This window comes from Typopeltis vanoorti, chromosome 8 (genome assembly GCF_054136105.1).
Source record: "Typopeltis vanoorti isolate ZY-2024b chromosome 8, IOZ_Tvanoo_1.0, whole genome shotgun sequence".
Classification (NCBI taxonomy): domain Eukaryota; kingdom Metazoa; phylum Arthropoda; class Arachnida; order Uropygi; family Thelyphonidae; genus Typopeltis; species Typopeltis vanoorti.
Genome location: NC_143556.1, coordinates 66536459 through 66560788, shown reverse-complemented (window position 1 = coordinate 66560788; position 24330 = coordinate 66536459). Strand labels below are relative to the sequence as shown.

Below are 24330 nucleotides of genomic sequence, written 5' to 3'. Positions count from 1 at the left end.
ACATGAAAACTGAAGATAAGCATATCCTAGATACTGGAATAATTACTTTGAAAAACTGTTATACAAACCAAGCAGTGATAGAAATATACTAGAAAATTTTCATCATCATCATCAAATTCCTGCCATGTACCCTGAACAGGATATGATAGTACTACATGAAAAATTAATATCATTACTAACTTCCTATCTACAATTTTCCTCCAAATCAGTCTGTTACTTGTCAAGACTCCAACATTATCAGATCTTATATTTCTGTCGTCTAAGGCACATTGTACCGTATCAATCCATCTATATCTTGGTCTTTCTCTGGGTCGTTTTCCTGCCAACCTGACAGCAAACACTTGTTTTCCTAATCTTTCTTCGCCCATTCTGTTTAAGTGACCATACCACCTGAGATTAGCTCTGCTAATGCATTCCTGGATGCTGACAATGTCAAGTTCTTTCCTAATATCCTAGTTTTTAATAAGATATTGCCATTGATGCCATCTGTTTATGCCTCTAATCTTTCTCAAGACTCTCATCTGCAGTCTCTAGTCTTTGGTTAAGTGCTTTACTTCTGACCCAGCTCTCAGATCCATAAGTTAAAACTGGTTTGAACACTGTCTTGTATACAGCTAATTTAGTGTCCTGACTAATTTCTCTCTTATTCCATTTGAATTTATTCAATTGACTTCCTACAATACCAGATTTGTTGATTCTGTTGTCTATTTCCATATTTAATTTACCATCTTCACTAAAAATTGTGCCTAAGTAGCTGAAATGTTTTACTTGTTCCACAGGTTCTCCATTCACAACGCAATTGACATTTTCAATGATTCTGCCTATTTTCATTGTCTTTTTATTGCTGATCTTCATTTCATATCTATTACAACAGTTATTCAATTTAGTCAGGGAATCTTGCAGACTTGTAGCAGATTTATTTAGAAGTATAACATCATCTGCATAAACCAAAGAGCTGATATTAACATCTCCAATTTTAATATCAGGTTTCATACCACTTTCCTTCATAATGTGATCCATATAGATAATGAATAACAGAGGGGATAATGTACATCCTTGTCACACACCAGATTTAACATTAAACCATCTTCTTGTACTTCCTTTAATCCTAACTGCTGATTTTCAACTCAAATAAAGACTAAGTATTGCTTGATATAATGCCCCATTGACACCATATAACTGTAGCGTATTGAATAGCTTCTCTCTCTTGGTACCTTGTCATATGCGTTTTCCAGATCGACAAAACTTAAATACAGAAGATCTTTGTTATATTCCCATGATTTCTCGACTGTTTGTCGTAAAGTGAAGATCTGATCCTGACAGCCTCTATTTGGCCTGAATTAAGCTTGTTGTTCACCAAGCTTTTCTTCCACAATTCTTCTCAACCATTTCTCAAGTATATATGCATAGATCTTGCCAGGAACACTCAGTAGGGAAATACCTCTGTAATTCTCACATTCAGTTTTATTTCCCTTTTTATATATGGGTACTATTAGAGCTCTACTCCAATCATCGGGAATTCGTCCCTCTGTCCAGGCTTTTTGAACTATGCAGTGCAGCCACTGTAAGACTTTTATACCACCATACTTCAGCATTTCTGGTCGAATATCATCTACTCCTGCTGCCTTTCCACATTTCAAGCCTTTGATGGCTTTATTCCTGACTGTATGCCTGTTGAGTGTTTTTTACCACTGTGCTATCACTGCTTGTTTCATTTAGCAATTTTTCGAAGTAATTACTCCATACTTCAAAGATATCTTTTTCTCCTGTCTTCATGTCACCTTTATCATCTCTAATTCCTTTTACAGCACTCTTTCCTTCATTTCTAAGCTTCTTCAGCAACCTCCAGAATATCTTGACACCTTCTTGATATTTATTTTCTATGTTCTAGTCAAAGTCCTCCCATGACTTTTGTTTAGCTAGTTTTACACAGTGTTTCGCTTTCTTACATTTGTCTCTGTATTCTCTAAGAGCAAAAGCTGACTTATTTTCCAGGAACTTTTGATATGCTTTCTTCTTTTCCTTCACTGCCTCTTTAACTTCCTGTGTCCACCATGGAGTTCTGATTTTTTTATCCTTGCAGACAACCTCACCACATGCCTCTCTGGCTGAATCAATCAGGGTTTTCTTCAAGGTTTGCCACTGAATCTCAAAGGTTTGGTTCCTGTTCTCAAACTCTTTCAATTTTTTCTTCAATAATCTGTGTATTTTAGTCTACAGTTCATCTGAGAGCTGCTCTATTTTTCTTCGCTTTAAAACTTTGTTACTTGTTATTCTTTTCAATATGAAATTCAATTTTATCCTGCTCAAGACTAAATAGTCATCACTTCCAATTTCAAATCCTCTGTATACTGGTGTCCTGCACCATGGAGAAAACATCATTATCAACAATAACATAGTCAATGAGACTTTTCTTATTCCTCACCTCTTCTCTCGAATGTCAATTTGTGCATATTTTTATGTTGGAACATGGTGTTAGTAATAACCAGTCCATCTCCTGAGTAGAAATTCAACAGGTATTTGCCATTATTGTTAGCTTAGCTCTTTTCTCCAAATTTTCCCAAAATATTTTTGTATGTCTGACAATCACTTCCTACTCTGCTATTTAGATCCTCCACAAGGACCAAATTTTCCTTTTTCATTGTGTCAGTAGCTTTCTCTAGAGCCTCAAAAAATTCTTCCACTTCTAGCTTAGTAGAGCCTTCTGTGGGATCACAGGCACAAATAAGTCTCATTGTTCAGTTTCTCATTCTGATATTTGCCCATATCACTCTACTTGAGACTGCCTGCCATTCAAGAAGATTAGCCTCGTATTTAGTGTTGAATACTATGGCTACTGATACTTTTCCTTGATTGTCATTGCCTGAATATAACATTTTGTATTTATCACTCAGAAAGATCTCACCAGTTTTTGTCTTTTTTGTTTCAGTCACCCCTATTATGTCAATCTGGTACTTATCTAATTCCTCAGCTATTTCTTTGCCATTCAGATTTCTTATGTTGATAGTGCTGATCTTCAACTCTGGTGATATTGAGTTGGGATGTGTTTTAGGGTTTGATCCAGTAGCTGACTTTTCGCTGTTCACCCTGGTTCCCTGGTGAAAACAACGGGAGCCTTGTTTAACTGGGCGAGGCCCAGCCGGCATGAAATTTTGTCTTGTTGTACCATCATTTAATATTGTGGTTTAAGCCTATAAGAATACAATTTGGTCAGCTAAATCCCAAATTGGCAGCCCATCCTCGTTCGTTCAGTATCCAGGTAAATACCCAACAGGGTGCTCCATGAGAAGGTGAGGATTGGACATTAGGTCAGAAGCCCTGGTCGGTTCTCTGCATTCCTTTAAAGGCTATGTGGAGATATCCTCTCAGTGATATAGCTTTAAGACAAAGAGGAGTACATATGAATATGTGAGGTGTAAAAAGCTGTCAAAAACTTGAAATGTGGAAAGGCAGCTGGAGTAGATGATATTTGACCAGAAATGCTTAAGTATGGAGGTATAAATGTTTTGCAGTGGCTATACTGCATAATTCAGAGGGCCAGAAGGTCAAATTTCCAATGATTGTAGTAGAGCTCTGCATCTACTACAATCATTAGTAGATTGTAGTAGATGCAATCTACAATCATTAGTAGATTACTTGTCATGTTCCAGGTAAGATTTATACAAGCCTACTTGAAAAGAGATTGAGAAAGATTGTGGAAGGGAAACTTGGAAAAGAACAAGCTGGGTTCAGGCCAAATAGCGATTGTCAAGATCAGATTTTCACTATAAGACACTATAAGTTGAGAAATCGTTGGAATATGACAAGGATCTGTACTGAAGTTTTGTAGATTTGAAAAAGACATTTGAGGTGCCCAGAGAAAATCTTTTTAAAACCCTACAATTAAATGGGGTGAATGGAACGTTATAGAAAGCAATACAGTCTATATTTAATTTGTCAGTCAGCAGTTAGAACTGAAGGAAATACAGGAAGATGGTTTTGTAACAATAATCGTAATTTAAAATTATGAATCTTTTTTACAATTGTCTGCTTGTGGTTTTTCCCTTTCAGTCATTTCTGACCCTAGATGACTTTGTGGGCATTGCAATCTGTGTGTGTGTGTGTGTGTTCATGAGGTCGGTTTGCCTCTTTTTGGGGACAAGAAAACATGAGTTTCCGGGCGATCCCCCCCCCCCCCCACCTCCATATGAGACTGGCTAACTCACCTTTCATTGAAAGAGAACATATAAAGGTTCCTCTTGTCACCGATGGGAATCGAACCCAGGTCTTACCGACCAAAGGCTTTGTCTATACTGACTGAGCTACAGAGGCTCTTCCGATTGTCTGTGTTAGTATATTATTAGTTTTGCTTTTGTAACACATATGATCGGCACTTGCGATGTACCGTTATTGATTTGTAAAGAAATGTAAAGCATTTGAAATTGATGTACTTACTACATTCTGATGGTTTGTAATAATTTCATTCTTCTTAAATGAGGTTCACATTTTTTAAGTGTTGAGATATCTTTGTTCTTTGTGAAGCCATTCTCTTTATGCTAACAAACACATCCATAACTACGTAACTTTTCGCTTGCCATTTATATGAAGTGTGCATGCTCATTGAGGAGATTGATAGATGATTGACGGTTGACAGAGAGAACATTCAGCACGGTAATAATGAGGAAAACAAGTAGAAAGAGAGAGAGAGAGAGAGTGAAAATTTGAGAACAGCAACCAGAGAATTTTGTTCTTAAGAAGATTTTAAGAAAACGTCACAGTCAGAGGAATATTAATAGAAGATTCTGAAAAGGAATCTTAGCACAGTAAATCTTTAAACTGGAAGAGTTAACTGTCAACAAGTGTTTAATAAATAAAAGAAGATATTGGAGTTGACAATATGATTCAATGTTTGTGGAAACACTGAATGAAAATATTCAGAATTAAGTGGATATTGAATACCACATTATTTCTCAGCCGAATAAGAAACTCAAAGATAGGAAATCTATTCTAAGAGAGTAGGTAGACCTAGATGTATTACATCTAGGTAGACATTTTGGGTAGTGACCTTCTCTCATAATGTAGAACAATAATACATCTCCTAGGAGCTGTGTTTTACATTATGGGTAAATACTAAAGACAGTGATTGAAGCTTACTCCACCTTTACTACGACTTGCCCAGCATTGCACTACCTGGTGTTGGCTTACGCTTGGTCTCGCCGAACTTTATATAGTTTTCTATATTCGGCATGAAACTCTTAGATTAGATTTCCTATCTTTGAGTTTCTTATTCGGCTAAGAAATAATGTGGTATTCAATATCCACTTAATTTTGAATATTTTACTTTGCTGAAGTGAAGCCTGTTGGCTCTTATCTCAGTAATGAATGAAAAGTTTTGTCTCCTGTCTTAAGGATTCCAGATCTATTTATTATTCCATGGGAAAAAGCAATTCCTGAAATCTGAAACTGTAAAGTGGCTTAACATGAAGAACTACTTTCGATATGTTATTTATGAAAAAGTAGAAGAAACTGTGTTTCTCTGGTAAATAATTGATGATTTTGCATCATATTGAATTGTGAAACATAAGAATATTTGTACTGCAGTGAGGCAGAGCAAATGTATGATAAATGGGGAGATTAAAAAAAGGGATCCTGTGGGAAGGAAGAAATAAATTTTATATATTTGGAAAGGGCCTAATAAAGAAGCTGATTCTAATGAGCATTTTGTTGTTGTGAAAATTTCTTGTGAAAAAAGAAATGAATGATTTTATATTTTTTTTAATAAGAAAATTTAATAAAAAAATAAGTGTATACTTATTTTAGAAGGCCTTGGATCCAATTAATTTTCTACTTATTTATGTAATTTTACTTAGAATGTATATATATATTTTAGTTTCATTAAAGTATATATTTTTTATTTGGTTTTGAGCCAGTGATTTTCTGGATTCTAAAAGAAATAGAGTTAAAAGTCATTGCACCAATCATTGCTGATTGGGCAATGGATATATTCAGTACTGCACCAATCAAAGATTGCTGCAGTACTGAATATATCCCATACAAGCGTTGAAAACCATTTGCACAAGCTGGGATATGTGTGGGTGTTGCATGAATTGACTGAGGCCAATATGACTGCTCGCATATCCTTCTGTGATTCGCTGCGACGTCGCCAAGAAAATGACCCATGTTTGAAGTGGATGATTACGGGAGATGAAAAATAGGTCATGTATGATACCGTGGTATGTAAAAGATCATGGGGGCACAAGAGCGAACCGCCGCAAACAACCTTGAAAGCGGGATTGCACCCAAAGAAGATCATGCTCTCTGTGTGGTGGGATTATAAAGGTGTTGTCCACTACGAGGTGTTGCCATCAGGCAGAACAATTGATTCAACTGTCTATTGCTCACAGTTAACGCGAATGGCCCGTGCAGTTAGCACAAAACGTCCTGAATTGGCAAATCGGAAAGGAGTTGTCTTTCACCATGACAACGTCAGACCCCCACACATCGTTAACAACCCAGAGTAAATTGTTGCATCTTGGCTGGGATGTTTTGCTGTACCTTCCGATTACCACTTATTCCGATCATTGCAAAATTTTTCTGAACGGGAAACCTTTGCTAATGAGGAGGCTGCCAAAAGACACCTGGATTAGTTTTTCACCAGTAAACCTCAGGAGTTTTATGAATGCGACATAATGAAGTTGGTGGACAGATGGCAAGAGGTCATTGATAAATAGGGTCAAAATATAACTGACTAGTATGTATTATATATTAAATAAAATGTGTTTCATTCCACTCTGAAAAACCGAACGAATTTATTTGCCAACCCAATATTGAGTAGAGTTTAAGAAAACTTATACTTAGTTTCTTTTAAGAGTAGGTATAATTTTAAAGACTGCAGTTGGAAGTGAAAACAAATACTTGAAATGTATCATTTATTTATATTCATAACTTATTTTAATAGTATTGCAACACCAAATGAACAAAATTATAAAAAAGATGTTTATTAACTGGCTTATATTTCATTAGATTTCAAATCAGCATCCTCAGAGCAGAAAACAATCATCATCATCATCAAATTCCTAATAGTACTCTCAGAGTCTGTACAGGATAATTATTATAGCATTACATGAAAAAGTTACACATTACTAACTTCTGATCAATAATTTTCCTCCAAATTAATCTGTTATCTGTCAAGACTCCAATATTATCAGATATTATATTTCTTATATTTCTGCGCTTCGCAACCATATGCCTGGGGAAGGAGTGTCCTAGGTTCGATTCCCGTCGGTGACGTGAGGAGCTGAAGGATCTTCCTCAGCCATAGCCAAGTTAGCCAGTCTTGGGTGTGGACAACAGGGTTTTTTCCCCAGTTTATTCTGGGGTTTTTCATCCCACAAAGCAGGCAAACTGGCCTTGAGAACTGAACACTACAGGCCATAGGATACACCGGGGCATAAGGCTGACCACCTTATCCTGTAAACGGAGTGAGGTCCGATGATCAATGGACCCTCGACACTGCAAGGTAAAAGAGGGGAAAAGGAAGATGAGAGATGAGATGAGATATTTCTGTATTTTCAGTCACTTTTTACTCTACCAATCCATCTACATCCTGCTCTTCTTCTAGGTTCTTTTATCTGCCAACCTGACAAAGAACACCTGTTTTGCTAATCTTTCCTCTTCCATTCTGTTTAAGTGACCACAACCTGAGATTAGCTCTACTGACACATTCCTAAATGCTAACAATGGCAAGTTCTTTCCTAATATCCTTATTTTTAATGTGATACTGCCATCTGTTCACTCCACTACTCTTTCTCAGAACTCTCATATCAGAGTTCACTAGTCTTTGATCAAGAGTTTTATTTTTAACCCAGTTCTTAGATCCATAAGGTAAAATTGGTTTGAACATTGTCTTGTATACAGCTAATTTACTGTTTTGACTAATTTCTTTCTTATTCCATATAAATTTATTCAGCTGACTTCCTACCATACACCTTTGCTAATTCTGTTGTCTATTTCCATATTTAATTTACCATCTCCACTAAAAATTGTGCCTAAATAGCTGAATGCTTTACTTGTTCTATAAGTTCACCATTCAGATACAGTTGATGTTTTCAATGTTTCTGCCTATTTTCATTGTCTTTGTCTTTTTATTGCTGATTTTCATACTAAATTTATTACAACAGTTATTCAGTATAGTCAGGGAATTTCAAACTTGTACTGGATTTATTCAGAAGTATAACATCATCTGCATAAAGTAAAGAGCTAAGATTAACCATCACCAATTTTTGATATAAGATTTAATACCACTTTCCTTCATAATGTGATCTATATAGATAATGAATAACAGTGGAGATAAACGTGTACCCTTGTCACACACCTGATTTTACCTCAAACCATTTCCTGTACTTCCTTCAATTCTAAATGCTGATTTACAGATTGCTTGATATAATGTCCCATTTACACCATATAACTTAGCGTTTTGAAGAGCTTTCCTCTTGGTGCCTTTTCCTGATCAATAAAACTTAAATACAAATCCTTGTTATATTCCCGAGACTTCTCAACTATTTGTCTTAAAGTGAAAATCTGATCCTCTATTATAACAGCCTCTATTTGGCCTGAATCCAATTTGTTCTTCACCAAGCTTCCCTTCCACAATTTTCCTTAGCCTTTCTGCAATGATTGCTTGCTAGTGAGTGGGTATCCATGCATGGCTCTGTGGTGAGTGGGGAGTTCTGGTGCCAAACAAAAAATCTCTTGAGCATGAATTCTTCATCCTTAGATATTTCAGGAGCCCTAACTAGTTTCAACCAAGTATTGATACTATAGTTACATCATTTGATAACAGAAATAAGAAACAGAAGAAATGCAATACCAGTTTAAATATACCATTGTACACCAACAGGTGAAAGGCCAATGTCACTCTTCATTATTTAAAAAGTTTTGGGACACTGGCAGGATCTCCCAAAACAGTCAAGAAACTACATTCTGAGTGTTTCTCTAGTCTGCAACACTCAGAAAAATGACTAAACTCAATATTATCGGATGCAATGCCAATTACAATGATGCTTCATAAGACACTAAAAACTCTTCTAGAGAAGTGATATCAGATTGCGATCTCCTTGATGTTCCAGATGAGGAGTAAGTTCAGAGCTTAAAGATTGGGGAGTGACAGGTACAAGGTACATCCTGATATGAAGAGAGAGTCATCTGGTTCCAACTAGAAAAACATTCTTACTTTTCATGCCCATAAACCTCTAACATCTGTAAAAGCAGAGTCTACCTATATGTCTCTGTGTATTATCATGCTCTTTACTACAACCTGTGCCCAGTGTGGTAGTAAAGAGCATGATAATAAACCTTGCTTTGCAAAGAAAGCTAAATGTATCAGTTGTCAGCGAGATAATCTAGCCTAATTCCTGTTCATGTCAGAGCTGAAGAATGAAAAAGAAATAACAAAAAATATAAAATCAGAACAAAGTATATCGTATCAGGATTCAAAGAGGAAGCCAGTCACCATGCCACACCTATCTTGAAATCTTCTTATGCTGAGAAAGTAACTTAAGAAAACATCAATAGCAACTCAAACCTGTATGTCTATTGCACCATCTAATAATTTCTCTATATTTGAACTTTTATGATCGTGAGTGATTCTCTGTGGAGCACATCATTCAAACCACCTGTCTCACTCCCAAAACAACTCCAGAAATGTCTTATTTGATAAGAACATACTTGTCAAGAAAATTATGGCAAGGATCTCATCTAAAGATAAACCACCTGACACATTATAGAAAAAATGGACACTTCCATATCAACAGCAGGTAAGCTAAACTTGCTCAAGGACCCTGAGACATCAGATGATGTACACTTGGTCGTCAACTTATGACCAACTTCCGTTCTGGCTGACAGGTCGAAGTCGATTTGGTTGTATGTCGGCCATATATTTATTAACAGTATTCTTTAACCTTTCTAATCTTTTTATCATCTTTATAATTTATTTTTATAATCTTTTAAATTTATAATTATGTATATTGTACCTAATGTGAAAAATAATACTGTACTGTAAACACAAAAATACAATCTAAAATTAATGTAAAAATTAATACAAATGAAATTTACAAAATCAATTTTTAATCTTTGCTTGTGCTGGGTTGTGGATCGTCAGGGTCATGTTCTTGGGTTGAGGTAGCAGATGTTCTCTTGATGAGGAACATGCTGAGCTTTGTTTGAACACTTTGTTTCTTTTTTTTCTTCATATATCTCACGATAACAATGCACAACATCTTGAATGATACGTTCAATCTTTGTGAATCGTTCAGGTTTTCTGAACGATAAATGAGAAAAGGCTTCAGCTTAAAACCGCAGCATTCCCACCAAGCAACAAAGTCAACTGATCCTTAAAGGCTTTGAATCCTGGCATCCTTTTTGCTTCTTGGTGTGTGTGTACATGTGATTAGGTATGCGTTTCCATTGCAAGTTGGTTTCGTCTACGTTAAATATTTTTTTCCAGTAGATAACCTTCTTTGATTAAAGAATCGAAACTATCAACGAATTTTTGGGCTTCATCTTCATCTGCACTTCCTGCTTTTCCTGTGACATGTACATTATGTAAAGCAAATCTTTTTTTAAAACGCTTAAACCATCCAGTACTAACCTGAAAATCTTCTGCTTAATCGTCTCCGGTGCGTGATTTTAAACTCTGAAACAGACTTCTAGCCTTCGCTTGCACTGTGCAAAGGCTCATGGGTGAATTTTTCTTAATTCAGCCATGAGCCATTGCACACTTTTTATTTTTATGTAATACAGAAAAATACAGATGTAATTTTTCTGTATTACACCTTCCATCCACATAAACAACAATTTCTCCATTTCATGGATGGGTACCTGCCGTTGTTTGATTAAAATTGTAGACTTCATAGGTGTGGAACCTTTCACAGCTTCCCGAATTCTTTCTTTGTCCTTAAGTATCCTTAAATTAATACTACCGAAATACTACCCATTTTATGGGTAGTATTTCGGTAGTATTAATTAATACATCATACGCAACAGATGCCTGAAAGTGACTGAATGTATGTGAGAGATAGTTATCGTACAATAACTATCGTATCCCATAGTTATTGTATGTGCAGCTGCCTGATTTATTATTATTATTATTATTTTTTTTTTTTTGTGTGTATGTGTGGTCGCATAGGTCGTAAGTCGACGACCAGGTGTATTATGTTTTTTCAAAAGAGATGGACTCTGACCATCCATACTGCCCTAAAGCTAACTATGAGCCCGACAAAGGTAAATCCTCAACATCTCTGAAATTAGACAGGTCTACAAAGCCAAACAATAAGAACAGTTCTACAGTGGAACTGTTGTTGGTTTTGCCATAACATTGATATCATCAATCTTTTGGCAAAATCATTCTCCTTTCAACATATACAGCTTAATACTGCTCTAGAAGCAGTAGCAATTAACCTATCTGTGGGATTTCTTATTATAATTTGTTCCATTATTCACTACTGGGTTGTGAATTAAATGAGATTGTACTTGATAATCTTATAGTGCAATTACTTGAGTGCGTACTTATCATGGATGACTTTAATGGACATAACACTCTGTGGATAGTTTCAACACGAACGGACAAGGGTGAATGCTCTACAATCGTGACCCCTCTCTCTCTCTCTCTCTCTCTTCTTAATAATGGAGTCAGCACCTTCTTCCTTATGCCTACTTGCTCACTTCTGCAATAGATCTTACAGTCTGCCATTTTTTCCACTGCTCATTTGGGATGTTGTAGAGAATATTTATTGAAGTAATGAAATCATTTCCCTGTTATGTTATTTGCACTGTCTTCACTGGAACCATATTTTATACAATGCCCATATGGAAAATGGGGCACACTGACTGGAATACTTTTTCCCTCTTGCAAAATTTAATGCTGAAATAATCGGTCAAACACTTATATTGGAAGCATTAAATACTACAGTAGCCCCCCCCTTATCCACAGGGGATACATTCCAAGACCCCCCAGTGGATACCAGAAACCGCAGATAATACCGAACTCTCTCTCTCTCTCTCTCTATATATATATATATATACAGGGGGGTCCTCGACATGTGTCGTTTTGACTTTACGGTGGTAATCCCATAAATAATTTTAAAAATAAATTTAGACTTGAAGCAACGTAAAATTCAAACGTCGCGGGCGAACTTGTTTGTGAGTGCGGCGGAAGAATATACGCCATTACGCAGCGTGTGTTTGGGAGAAGTGGCATCACTTGGGTACCACATGCTTTGTTTACATCCACTCTCTCACTTTTGTGTTTGTGTTTTTTTGTGACTTTTTACCCTTCAATATGGCTCCCAAACGTAAGGCAGACTCTTCCGATGGCAGTGTGTTGAAGAAAAGGAAAGCCATTACATTAGAATGAAATTAGACATTATTAAAAGGGCAAAAAAGGGAGAAATGCCAACGAACATTGGCCACGCATTTTTAGGGTGTTTTAGGTTAGGTTCGCATTGAAAATCACCTTACGTCGGTCCATAGGAACGGATCTCCGATGTAACTCGAGGACCCCCCTGTACTATGTTTTTTCCTGTTCATACATACATAAATACCTATGATAAAGTTTAATTTATAAATTATGCACAGTAAGAGATTAACAACAATAACTAATAATAAAATATAACTATTATAACAATATACTGTAATAAAAGTTATGTGAATGGAATCTTAGCACCCTTGGCATACATACATTTCTTTTTCCTTTCCTTATGAAGTCGAGAACTCTCACCTTTTCACTTAAAGGAAGCACTTTACTGCTTCTCTTTGGCATATCCAAATTGCCAGCATCAGTACTCTTGCACTTTGGCCATTATTAAGTAAAATAAGGATTACTTGAACACAAGCAACTGATACTACAACAGTCAATCTGATAACCGCTACTCAGAACGGCACGCAATTTAAAACTTATGAATTGTTTAATTCTGGAATTTTCCATTTAATATTTTCTAACGGCTACTAAGTGACTAACAGGTGGGTTGTGTATACAGTACAGTGTGAATACGCTAAACAAAGGGATAATTCGCGTCTCAGGTGGGAATGTGTGAGATTTCATTACACTACTCAGAATGGCATGCAATTTTAAACTTATGAAATGTTTATTTCTGGAATTTTCTATTTAATATTTTTGGACCAGGGTTGACCGCAGGTAACTGAAACTGCGGAAAGCAAACCTGCAAATACGGGGGGTGGGGTGGGAAATCATTTCCTAGTGTTGTTTCACGACTTCCTTATAAAGGGTTTCTCAACAATTACAAAACCTCCAACTCTTCAAGAAAAATGTTGATAGATTCATTTTTTCATTCCTCACCTGTATACCCTGCCACATAGCACTGCGGTGTTTCAGGTTCTACTTCTCAAGTAAGAATAAATATATACAAAAAATAAAAATAAAAAATGCAGTGTAATATTGGTTTTCACGAACCTAATTATTGCTAAAGCACTGTAGCATGGTTAATCTTATATCCATCGACTGCTTTGTAAGGACAAAGACTTGACTTGGTGGGGAATAAAAACCTTGTCATATCTTTGTGAGATTGGCCAACTCTCCTTGAGTTGAAAAGTCATTATTACTATTATTATTATTGCGTAACACCTCCAAGGAGTATAAGGACTCATTGTGGGAGGCAAAGCCCAATTACAATTATAGATAGGCTTATACTGATTGATCTTTTCACTAAACATTATCATTGCTACCAACTATGTTATGGTATTATTCAAAAATAAGATTAATAATTTTGAAAATTGCTTATGACTAATAACTGTATCTTATTTTCCTCACTCAGATGATGATGATGACTATGAAGATAAGTGAGGACTTGAATGTGGTGTTTGCTCTAATACAGACACTTCTCTGTGGACTAGCATTCAAACAGTTCTATGTATGCTGAGCATTGTGTAGTATTAATTCTGAAAATTTCTGAAGTGAGCTGTTACAGTATACAAATGATAGCATAGATGTCTTCCACATCATCTGAAATGTAAAATCTGATTTCTTCCTCTGTGAGTCACAATGTTACTATTTTTACATTTTTTTTTTCTTTCTTCTATTCCATGACTATGGAAAAGACCATTTTGTATCACATCATAATTTTAGCAGCTTATTTTAATCATCTGTGAATGTTTTTTATAATTATGTGACAGCAGTTTTTTCTTTTGATGTATTTTTTAGATTAACTTGTTGAATATTTAATGAAAATTTGTTTTTATTTCTGTTGGTTATTATTATTTTACCTCTTTACATTTTTCGCCTCTGCATAACTGGTTGTTTTGACTAGTATGTGCCAAAATTTTAACGTTCATTAAGGAAAAAGGGTTTGGAAAAGATGCTTCATTTATTATAGTTTTTATAATATATATATACATATATATACATATATTGTAGTTACTACTTATACATTTAGATGTATTGTAACATAATTTATCCAGTTCATTTAGAAGTCTTGTTTTGCTTTGGTTTCTGAAAGAAGTAATAGATAATCATTCAAGATCATTTCTCAAAGTATTTTCCTTTAATGTTCTATATGAAAAATATGATACTCAATAACAAGACAATACTCATCATGATATTTGATGCTCTACATCAGTGCTTCCCAAACTGCGGGCCGTAGCCCCCTTGGGAGTTGTAGGTTTTGTTGGGGGGGGGGGGGCATGAAATAATGAAAAAAATTTTTAAATCTTTTAAGATCAAGTAGATTTTTTTTATCTTAAAAGAAACATATTTAATTTTTTTTTTGTTATTTTTTATATTTTAATGGAAAAAAATCACACATTGATGTGGGTTCACAAATTATGTTCCCTGCATATTTTGGTGCTTAATGAATATTAGTAAATATATGCTTATTCATATAAGTTTCATTTCAAAGCAGAAATCTAAGAATTGAAGTTTTAAATATTTCATCTGATATTGGTGTAGCAGTATTGAAACACATCCATCACATTAAATTGTTATTAAACTTCTTTTATGTTTTTAATTCTTTCTTTATTACTAATCATTTTACGTTTTATGTGCTTGTACTGCAAATGTACAATAATAATATATCTATCTATATAAAAATATGAGATAATATGCCATGTCAAATGTGTATGTAAGATGCTAAAAATGTAATATTTGCATTTGATTTTTGCAATACTCGCTGTGTATGTTTTGTATTGAATATAAATACAATAAATATTATAATAATATATGTCTATATTACGATTTTTTTTCAAGGGGGGGTGAAATATTTTAATTTTTCCAAAGGGGGCCCTGACATTCAGAAGTTTGGGAAGCACTGCTCTACATAACAGAATTCAGAGTTGTCATAGTAATATGCCATAATTAAAAATTTGTATAGGAAGCACATTTCATTTAGCATATATTTATCAGAGTGAAGTTTTATGTATTATTATGCATATATATTTATTAACTGTACTAAAAAATAGTATTTTATTGTTCATTTGATCTCAAAGGATATGCGTGCAAATCAATTTTTTAATTCCATATATTGTTATTTAAACAAACAGTATGAAATTTTATCCTTACATGTGCTTAAATTTGTTGAAAAATCTTGATGTTATATATTTACCTAAAGAAAAGGATAATGTTCTTGATAGTTAATATTAATATTTAATAATTGTTGAAAGCATGACTGAGATTTAGATATGGCCAAATTGCTTCTTTTTTTTTTTTTTTTTTTTTTTTTTGTTGGCATGCGTGAAATTTTCTTAAAGTTATCTACTAACTGCGTTAAACCTTATGTAAAATTACAATTACATTTTAAAAATTAATTTACATTATGATATTTTGATAGGAGTATTTACTCTGCAAAAACTATTTGCAGCTGTATATATTTAATCCATAAGAAATGAAAGTTATAGAATTCATTTCTGTAGCTAACTTCTTCAAATTTTGAATTTCATTTTGTTTCTAGCTTAGTTCCAATATTGATTGCAGCTTAATATACCACTGAAGACATTAAACCACTATTATAGATAATGGTGGTTCAGTTTGTTTTTATTTTAGAATGAAATGTAAAAGAATTTATGTGATAATTCATTTTTGTAAACATTTTTTTGTTTCTGTTTTTAAGAGTATTAGAAGTATTAACTGTTTGCAGACTAGGTTAATATTCCATAGATTGTTTGCATACAGAGAACGATATTTGCATCTGTAGATCTTGAATCAAAATCTGAATTTTTGTTAGTGGATATATCAGCATTGCATAATGTTATGTTCCATATTATTTGTTTCTGTACTGTTAAAGCAGATTGTCATTGTGTAACTGTTTTAGTCATCATACAGCAGTGATGGATGGTAAGGATGGTGTTTTGTCAATATTACAAGATCAGATGTGTTGGTGATTATATTATTACTTCTATTCTCTACTTTCTTTTCAGTATTGAGGTAAGTATACTGTCTGTATGGATTTATAAGACTGGTAAACATTTTTCCCAGTTATAAAAGAGTATTTACTTTGTGACATATGAATGAATGAATAGATATATCTTTAGAGATCAACCTCTTCCTTCATCTAATCACAATAAACTTTAAAAAATTAATTTACTACATTACTGAGCTTTGATGTTCTTCAGCATAATAGGAATAATGGGCAACATTTTTCTTTCAGTAGATTTATTTACTTTTCCTGTAATAGACAATGTGACATATGAGTACCATAAGAGAACAAAATAAATCTGTTAACATCCACAGGGTGGCTTTCCCGTATGATCAGAATGCACAAACAAAGGATTCCTGTTTCAGATTGGCTGATAGAAAGAACAGACAAAGCTCTCCATTTCAGAATCTATTTTTCATTTACAAGGAGTTATGAAAAATTCAGTAACCTGATATAATAAGAAAATATATATGAATATTACCACTACTATTAGATATAAAGTTACAAAAAAAAACTAAAGTTACCACTTCCTTCAAAAAAATTTATGTTATTTATGTTACAAATTCATTAAGCATGTTATTGTAAAAATATGATGCCAAAGGAAATTAAATAAAGCTGAGAAAATGTTATTACAGTCATTTCTTTCATGTTTGGTGACTGAGAAATGGTACTGCAATTTTGAAAGGGAAAAATGGCTATGTGAAGATGAACATTAATCAAGAAAGCTACTCACAGTTGTGACTACAGAAAATATAACAATGTGATTATGGATGCTTGAAATTTAACAATCAGAATAACTGAGACCTTGCAAATTTGGTCATTCAAGTTTTGTTGTCATTTGACACGCTGAGAGTATTTCTGCTTGATCAGAATAATCTTATTAAGACAACAGCAAGGCACTTTTAAAATTTAGGAATGGATTCAAACAATTTTTCTTCATGTGTATAACTGTGAATGAAACCTAGGTGTACTCTTGACTCTGAGACTAAAGTATAAAAGTAAGCAATGGAGACATCTGAAAGGAATTTTAAGTATCACCAAAAATTTCTGTAAGAAAGGTTATGACTTTTTGTATAATTTGAGATGCTAAAGGAATTATAGTGATTAATTACTTTAAAACCGGTCATACAATTCTAGAATAATAGTATGGATAATTCTATGATGCTCTGTTATTGTTTTATTTGAATCTTACAAAACTGAAAACTGCTATGAGAAGATGGGAAAGGTGAATGTAACATCTGTTCATCTGTCAAAGCAACACCCAACTTGTGCGACAAAAAACATTACCAATGTGCCATAAAGACTGCTTAGATTCTCTGCCAAGGCACCTGATTTAGTTCCATAATTCTTTCCTAGTCCATGAATTAAAAAAAATAAACTTGAAAGTATGGAATGTTTTAGAAAAAATGAGCTCACATGTGCTGTCAAAGAGCTTGAGGTAGTGGTGTAATAGATTAATCTTGTTAGTTAAGCTTGTTTCATTTAAATCTGAATATATATATTGAAACAAAAAAAAAAAAAAAGAACTGACCTTCATAATGCTTCTTAATCACTGAGCGTATAGCCTAATAAGACATCATAATGAAAGACAGTGACCAAGCTTTCTTATATATTTTATCACTTTATATGCATGATATAAAACTGTTATTTTCATATATTGTTTCTTAATGACATGTCAATATATGTTACAGATGTGATGTTCTTCATTATGCATAGAAAATAGCAGTTATAATGTATTATGACAGTGTAACTTTATGTTGAGTAGAGTCAGTTTATTCATCACAAGCAAGTTTGATCAGGAATGCATCACCGTCATGTACTGTGCATCTTGATCCATTTTAGCCTATTTTGGCAGAGTAATAATTGTAGCTATTATAGAAAATATGTTACAAAATAACTCAGTGCTCTGTTATTTGTAAGTAACACAACACATAATTAATGTACCTAATCCCCATCTGTTCCTAATTTAACAACGAAATATAAGAATGTAAAAGGCATATTGTAAACAGAACATTATTAAAATAATTAAGTGGTTACAGAAAAAGTGGTTAGCCCTATGTTCTGTTTTCTCAAATAAACATGTTTGGGCAAATTACTGATTCAATGATTTGAGTGTTGGATTTCATTAAATTGCCAAAAACTGTAAATGTTCACCCAGTCTCTCTCTCTCTGTCTTTTTTTCCCCTCCACTTAAATAAAATCAGTTAAGAGAAAAAAGAAAAAAAAATTGTGAAAATTAACATTAACACAGCCAACCTTCACTATCGAAAACACTGAATCATAAAAGACTACTGCTGAATAGTCCTCACCAAAGCCTCATAACATATAATAACGACTTAAAGGCAAGCTATTTATAATAACAAACTATTTCTGTGGTCCCTTAGAGTTGACTGTGCCTGTCACTATGCAATTTCACAACTTTAATGTTTCATTATACACCAGAGATTCCTAATTCATTTTCTGTTGATACTCCTCTCCCCAGAAAGTTTTCTTAATTTTGAAGCCCATTCTTGATTATTATAAAATGTATTTTATCATCATCAAATTCCTGATATGTATCCGGAATTGGGGCATGATCATATCCTGTACATCCTCAAGGGATGTACAGGATATGATCATGCCCCTAATCTTTCTCAGGACTCTCATATCTGCAGTCTCTAGTCTTTGGTCCAATGGTGTTTTACTTCTGACCCAGCTCTCAGATCCATAAGTTAAAATTGGTTTGAACATTGTCTTGTATAACAGCTAATTTAGTGTTTTGACTAATTTCTCTCTTATTCCATATAAATTTATTCAGTTGACTTCCTACCATTGATTTATTGATGCTGTTGTCTATTTCCATATTTAATTTACAATTTTCACTAAAAATCATGCCTAAGTAGCTGAAATGTTTTATTTGTTCTATAGGTTCTCTATTCACAATGTATTCATATTTTCAATACTTCTGCCTATTTTCTTTGTCTTGTTATTGCTGACCTTCATACCAAATCCATTACAACAGTTATTCAGTTTAGCCAGGGAATCTTGGAGACTTGGACTGGATTTATTTAGAAGTCTAACATCATCTGCATAAAGTAAAGAGCTGAGATTAACATCTCCAATTTTGATATCAGTTTTAATACCACTTTCCTTCATAATGTGATCCATATAGATAATAAATAACAGAGGGGATAATGTACATCCTTGTCTGACACCAGATTTAACATAAAACCATCTTCCTGTATTTCATTTCTAACTGCTGACTTACAACTCAAATAAAGACTAAGTATTGCTGGATATAATGCTCCATTGGCACCATACAACTGCAGTGTTTTGAATAGCTTTTCTCTTGGCACCTTGTCATGTGCCTTTTCCAGATCTACAAAACTTAAATACAGATCTTTGTTATATTCCCATGATTTCTCAACTATTTGTCGTAAAGTGAAAATTGATCCTGACAGCCTCTATTTGGCCTGAATCCAGCTTATTCTTCATCAAGCTTCCCTTCCACAATCCTTTTCAACCGTTTCTCAAGTATACTTGCATAAATCTTACCAGGAACACTCAGTAATGAAATACCAATGTAATTCTCACATTCAGTATTATTTCCATTTGATATATGGGTACTATGAGAGCTCTACTCCAATCATCTGGAATTCGTCCCTCTGTCCAGGCCTTCTGAACTATGCAGTGCAGTGACTGTAAGACTTTTATACCTCCATACTTGAGCATTTCTGGTCAAATATCATTTCCTCCAGCTGCCTTTCCACATTTCAGGCTTTTGATGGTTTTTTCTACTTCAAGTATAGATATATATATATAATCCTTTTTGCATGCCTAGTCAGTGTGTTTTACCACTGCTGTTACTGGTTGTTTCATTTAGCAATTTTTCGAAGTAATTACTCCATACTTCAAGGATATCTTTTTCATGTCACCTTTATCTTCTCTGACTTTTAAAGCACTCTCCTCCCTCCATTTCTGAGCTTCTTCAACACCCTCCAGAATATCTTGCCACCTTTTTGATATTTATTTTCTATGTTCTTACCAAAGTCTTTCCATGACTTTTGTTTAGCTAGTTTTACACAGTGTTTAGCTTTTTACATTTGTCTCTGTATTCTCTAAGAGCACAAGCTGGCTTATTTGTCAGGAACTTTTGATATGCTTTCTTCTTTTCCTTCACTGCTTCTTTAACTTCCTGTGTCCACTATGGAGTTCTGATTTTTCTATCATTGCAGACAACCTGACCACATGCCTATCTGGCTGAATCAATCAATATTTTCTTCAGGATTTGCCACTGAATCTCCAAAGTTTGGTAACTGTACTGAATCTCTTCCATTTTTTCTTGAATAATGTTTGTGTATTTTAGTCTATAGTTCACATCTGAAAGCTGCTGGACTTTGAGTTGTTTTAAAATGTTCTTACATGTTCTTCTTTTCAATATGAAATTCAATTTTATCCTCCTCAAGACTAAATGGTGATCACTTCCAATTTCAAATCCTCTACACACTCTAATGTCCTGTACCAGGGAGAAAACATCACTATAAACAATAACATAGTCAGTGAGGCTTTTCTTATTCCTTGCCTCTTCTTTCCATGTGAATTTGCACACATGTTTATATTAGAACATTGTGTTAGTAATAACCAGTCCATGTCCTGAGCAGAAATGAAATGTATTTTATTTAATTTGAAATATATAATTAAATTCTGTAGTCAAAAGATCACATGATATGATGCTAAGAGAGATCTTTGTGATAATGTTGGTTGTTTTTTTTTTTTTTAAATATCCTGCCAAATAACACTCCTAACTTGCTTTTGAAACTTAACAGGATTTGTCTTTTATTTCAGAATGTTTAGTATATGAAGGTAATGTTAGGTCTCATACTCTAATATATCAAGGCATATTGCACTCTGAGATCATTTGAAAACACCATTCTAAAGATTGGTTTAAAAAGAAATACAATAATAATTCGCTTCTCACTCTTGACCTCCTGCCCAATGCATGGAATGTACAGTACCCATGCATCGGGCAGGGGGTCAAGAGTGAGAAGATAATTATTTATTTATTTTATTTTATTTTTATTCATTTATTTTATTTATTTATTTTTTATTTTTATTTTTTTTTTTGAACATGTGGAGGTTGTATTCCTTGGAAAACACTCATAAGAAAGACTATTCCAGAGAATAGAGGCAGACTACAATGGTTTGATGGAGTTCTTGTTGGGTTGCAAATGGATGTCAGACTTCTGTTGCTCATGTTATTGTAGGCCTGCCAGAAGGAAGAGGAATGATGAACTTTATTCAGCGGGACAGCACCCATGTGAGTACCTGTAGGAAAGATGCACTAAAAACAGACTATATATGTAAATCAGGGATTGATTCTGTGAAAGATGAATCATCAAGGATTTATAGGGAGCGTTTTTGGTGCACCATCTCAAATGTGATAACAGTATTGTAAAGTTGGACAGATTTTGCATTTGTTCAGATTTATTAGCTGGACAAATGAAAAAATAAAATCTTGAATGAAAAAGAATGCCCCCCAACCTTTTTTTTTAACACTTAAGAAGCCACCCATGCAATGTTTGTTTTGTCAAGGAGGCTAAAGGTAAATTAGCCAAAGAAGAGAGATTCTACTCTTGTCTGATGAGCTGGGTGTTATGAAAGGTAAGGGAAAATGAATGATCATTTTTGAATAAAAAAGACAGAACTATGTTTTGATTGATAACATTAAGGGCATCTCACTTGAATGATATGGAAATCAGTGTTTAAGACACTTGTCTCCATACTATTCTTGAAGTTTGGGATATTTAAGCACTTTCAAAGTGTGGGAGGAAATTGGATTGTGCTCTCATCAGCAAAACTGTTAATAGGATTTGAGATTAACAAGAGAAGGTTATTTATACATAGAAGAAGCAGTTAAATTTTTCAAGAAACATGCATGTTAGACATTAAAAACATGTTTAACATACAGAAAATAAGATTTATTGGCTTTTATTTTATATTTCACAGTATGTACAAGAGAATACATGCTATTAGAATTCTAAGGAACCAGTGAACAATTGAAAACATTATTATGGAGTGCTGCACCCAGGGGGGGGGGGGCACTGCATTTTTCTTTGGTTTAGCCTCCCCCTCCCCCCCAAAGAAAAATGAAAAAACTAGTTTTTTAAAAAAATTTATGTCTATTTCTATACTTATGAATTAGCGATCATTGCAGATGCTCAGTCATAGATCATATGTAGTGTGTATTCTCAAATCATCTACTCAACTCTGGGCCTCTCTCCCTAAGATTAAATCTTGAGTGTGCTACTGAGATTATATATGTAATAACATTAAATAAAGTTCAGTTTATTGTAATCACTCTAAAATTTGATACTGTCATCTGAACAGGTCTGATTTTGAGGTGAAGTAGGTGACAGGTCTATGAAAAGTTGATCAAATTTGAATTGACTTTTGTGAACTATCATCATTTAGTGCTAGTAAATTCAGAGTCTAGTGTCAATGATATGGAATTTAGGATGATATTTTCATATTCTAAGTATTTCATGTAATCGTTGTGTTCTCTAATTCTGACTTCAGCAGTTTATCCAAAATAAGGCATTTAAAAAAGGAAAATAGTAATCACCAAGTAAGGATGGTGAAGAATAATTTTTACCTAGTAATAGAAAGGTTGACAGTTTAGAAAATACTTTGAATAAATTTTTAGTATATCATATATATATATATAGATCACATTTGCAGAGTTTATGCCACCTGATCTGATGTTCATTTAAGGTAGGGTATGGAAATTTAACATCTGATTGAAGTTTTGTTGAGGGCTGGCATGACCTAAGTTCCATTGAATGTTAGCTTAGTTGTATCAATTAGCAATCATGGGTTATGTTGTTTATCTCATCTACCATTGGACTCTGTAATGGAGTGAGCTTGATGCATCAGTATTTGGATAATGGCTGCCTTCTGTGATGGATAATGATGTGAGGATAATTGAAAGTGCTGACCTGTAAATGGGCTTCCAGTAGACTGAAAACTGAATGGTACTAGTAGGAAATGTGTTATCATAATGGATAACATGGTGATGCTATTCTGGATCTGTTAAGGAAAGCCAACTATTATTAAGTGCAGTTTTAACCTGAAATATATTGATAGGTGATGAAACAGCTGAAAATGATGATGAAAACAACTGAAACAATACATGACTATTAACCTGTCTGAAACAATACAGGTGTATTATGTATTATCTTTTCATTGTACAGGAGTAAGTACTACAGAAAATAGGTTCATTTTATTTCATAATTACATTAGAGGAATTAATGAACAGACTATATCAATTGCCTAGAACTCCTACGTGTTGGAGCATTTGACTTCAGAAATAAGGAATGGGATTTTCAGAAACCTAACTTGGAGATTATGAAAAGAGTGGAGAAATATTAAGTGGAAGACATTTAATGGGGTAACACTAATACAAAATAGGTAATAAATATGTACACCTTTGATAATTTAACATCATAATTTATTCCTTGAAGTAAATTTCGTAATTACTCTGGAAGCAAAAAAACGTGTTAAGTTATTCATGAAATATTGCAAAGCAGAACATGAAGTAAACAAAAGCGTTTATTTATAGAAGTATAAAAAAAAATACAGAAACAAATCAACTATCTCTGAAAGTGCTTTTGAAGGATCTAGCTGGAACTGCAGAAGTAGCTTTTGAGTATATATATATATATATATATAACTATCGAAATAGCCTCGTATTATCACACGTATGGTCAGTCAGAGCTATGTGACTGCATGTGTGACACGCCTCCTGCACATGATGCTATTGTCCACAGATCAGAAAAATGGATCATCCTTGTGCTTTTGGTTGTTCTCAGATCTGGAGGATGCTTCGAAAGGATGCAAATATATTGGTGACAGTAATAAAGCATTCCAAAAGATAATTCCAGAAATGTTTTGA

At 33.9% G+C, this 24330-nt stretch overlaps 1 protein-coding gene across 1 annotated transcript in view; it reads left to right on the top strand.

Annotated features, from left to right (window-relative positions):
* The window catches only part of LOC150104067 (uncharacterized), an 87532-nt gene extending 68979 nt beyond the window's left edge, over window positions 1-18553 (top strand). The window contains exon 6 of the mRNA XM_090397256.1: window positions 13809-18553. Within this exon, the coding sequence (XP_090253382.1) occupies window positions 13809-13837 (29 nt within the window). The 3' untranslated portion in view covers window positions 13838-18553. The remainder of the gene's footprint in view (window positions 1-13808) is intronic.
* Window positions 18554-24330: the final 5777 nt, after the last annotated feature.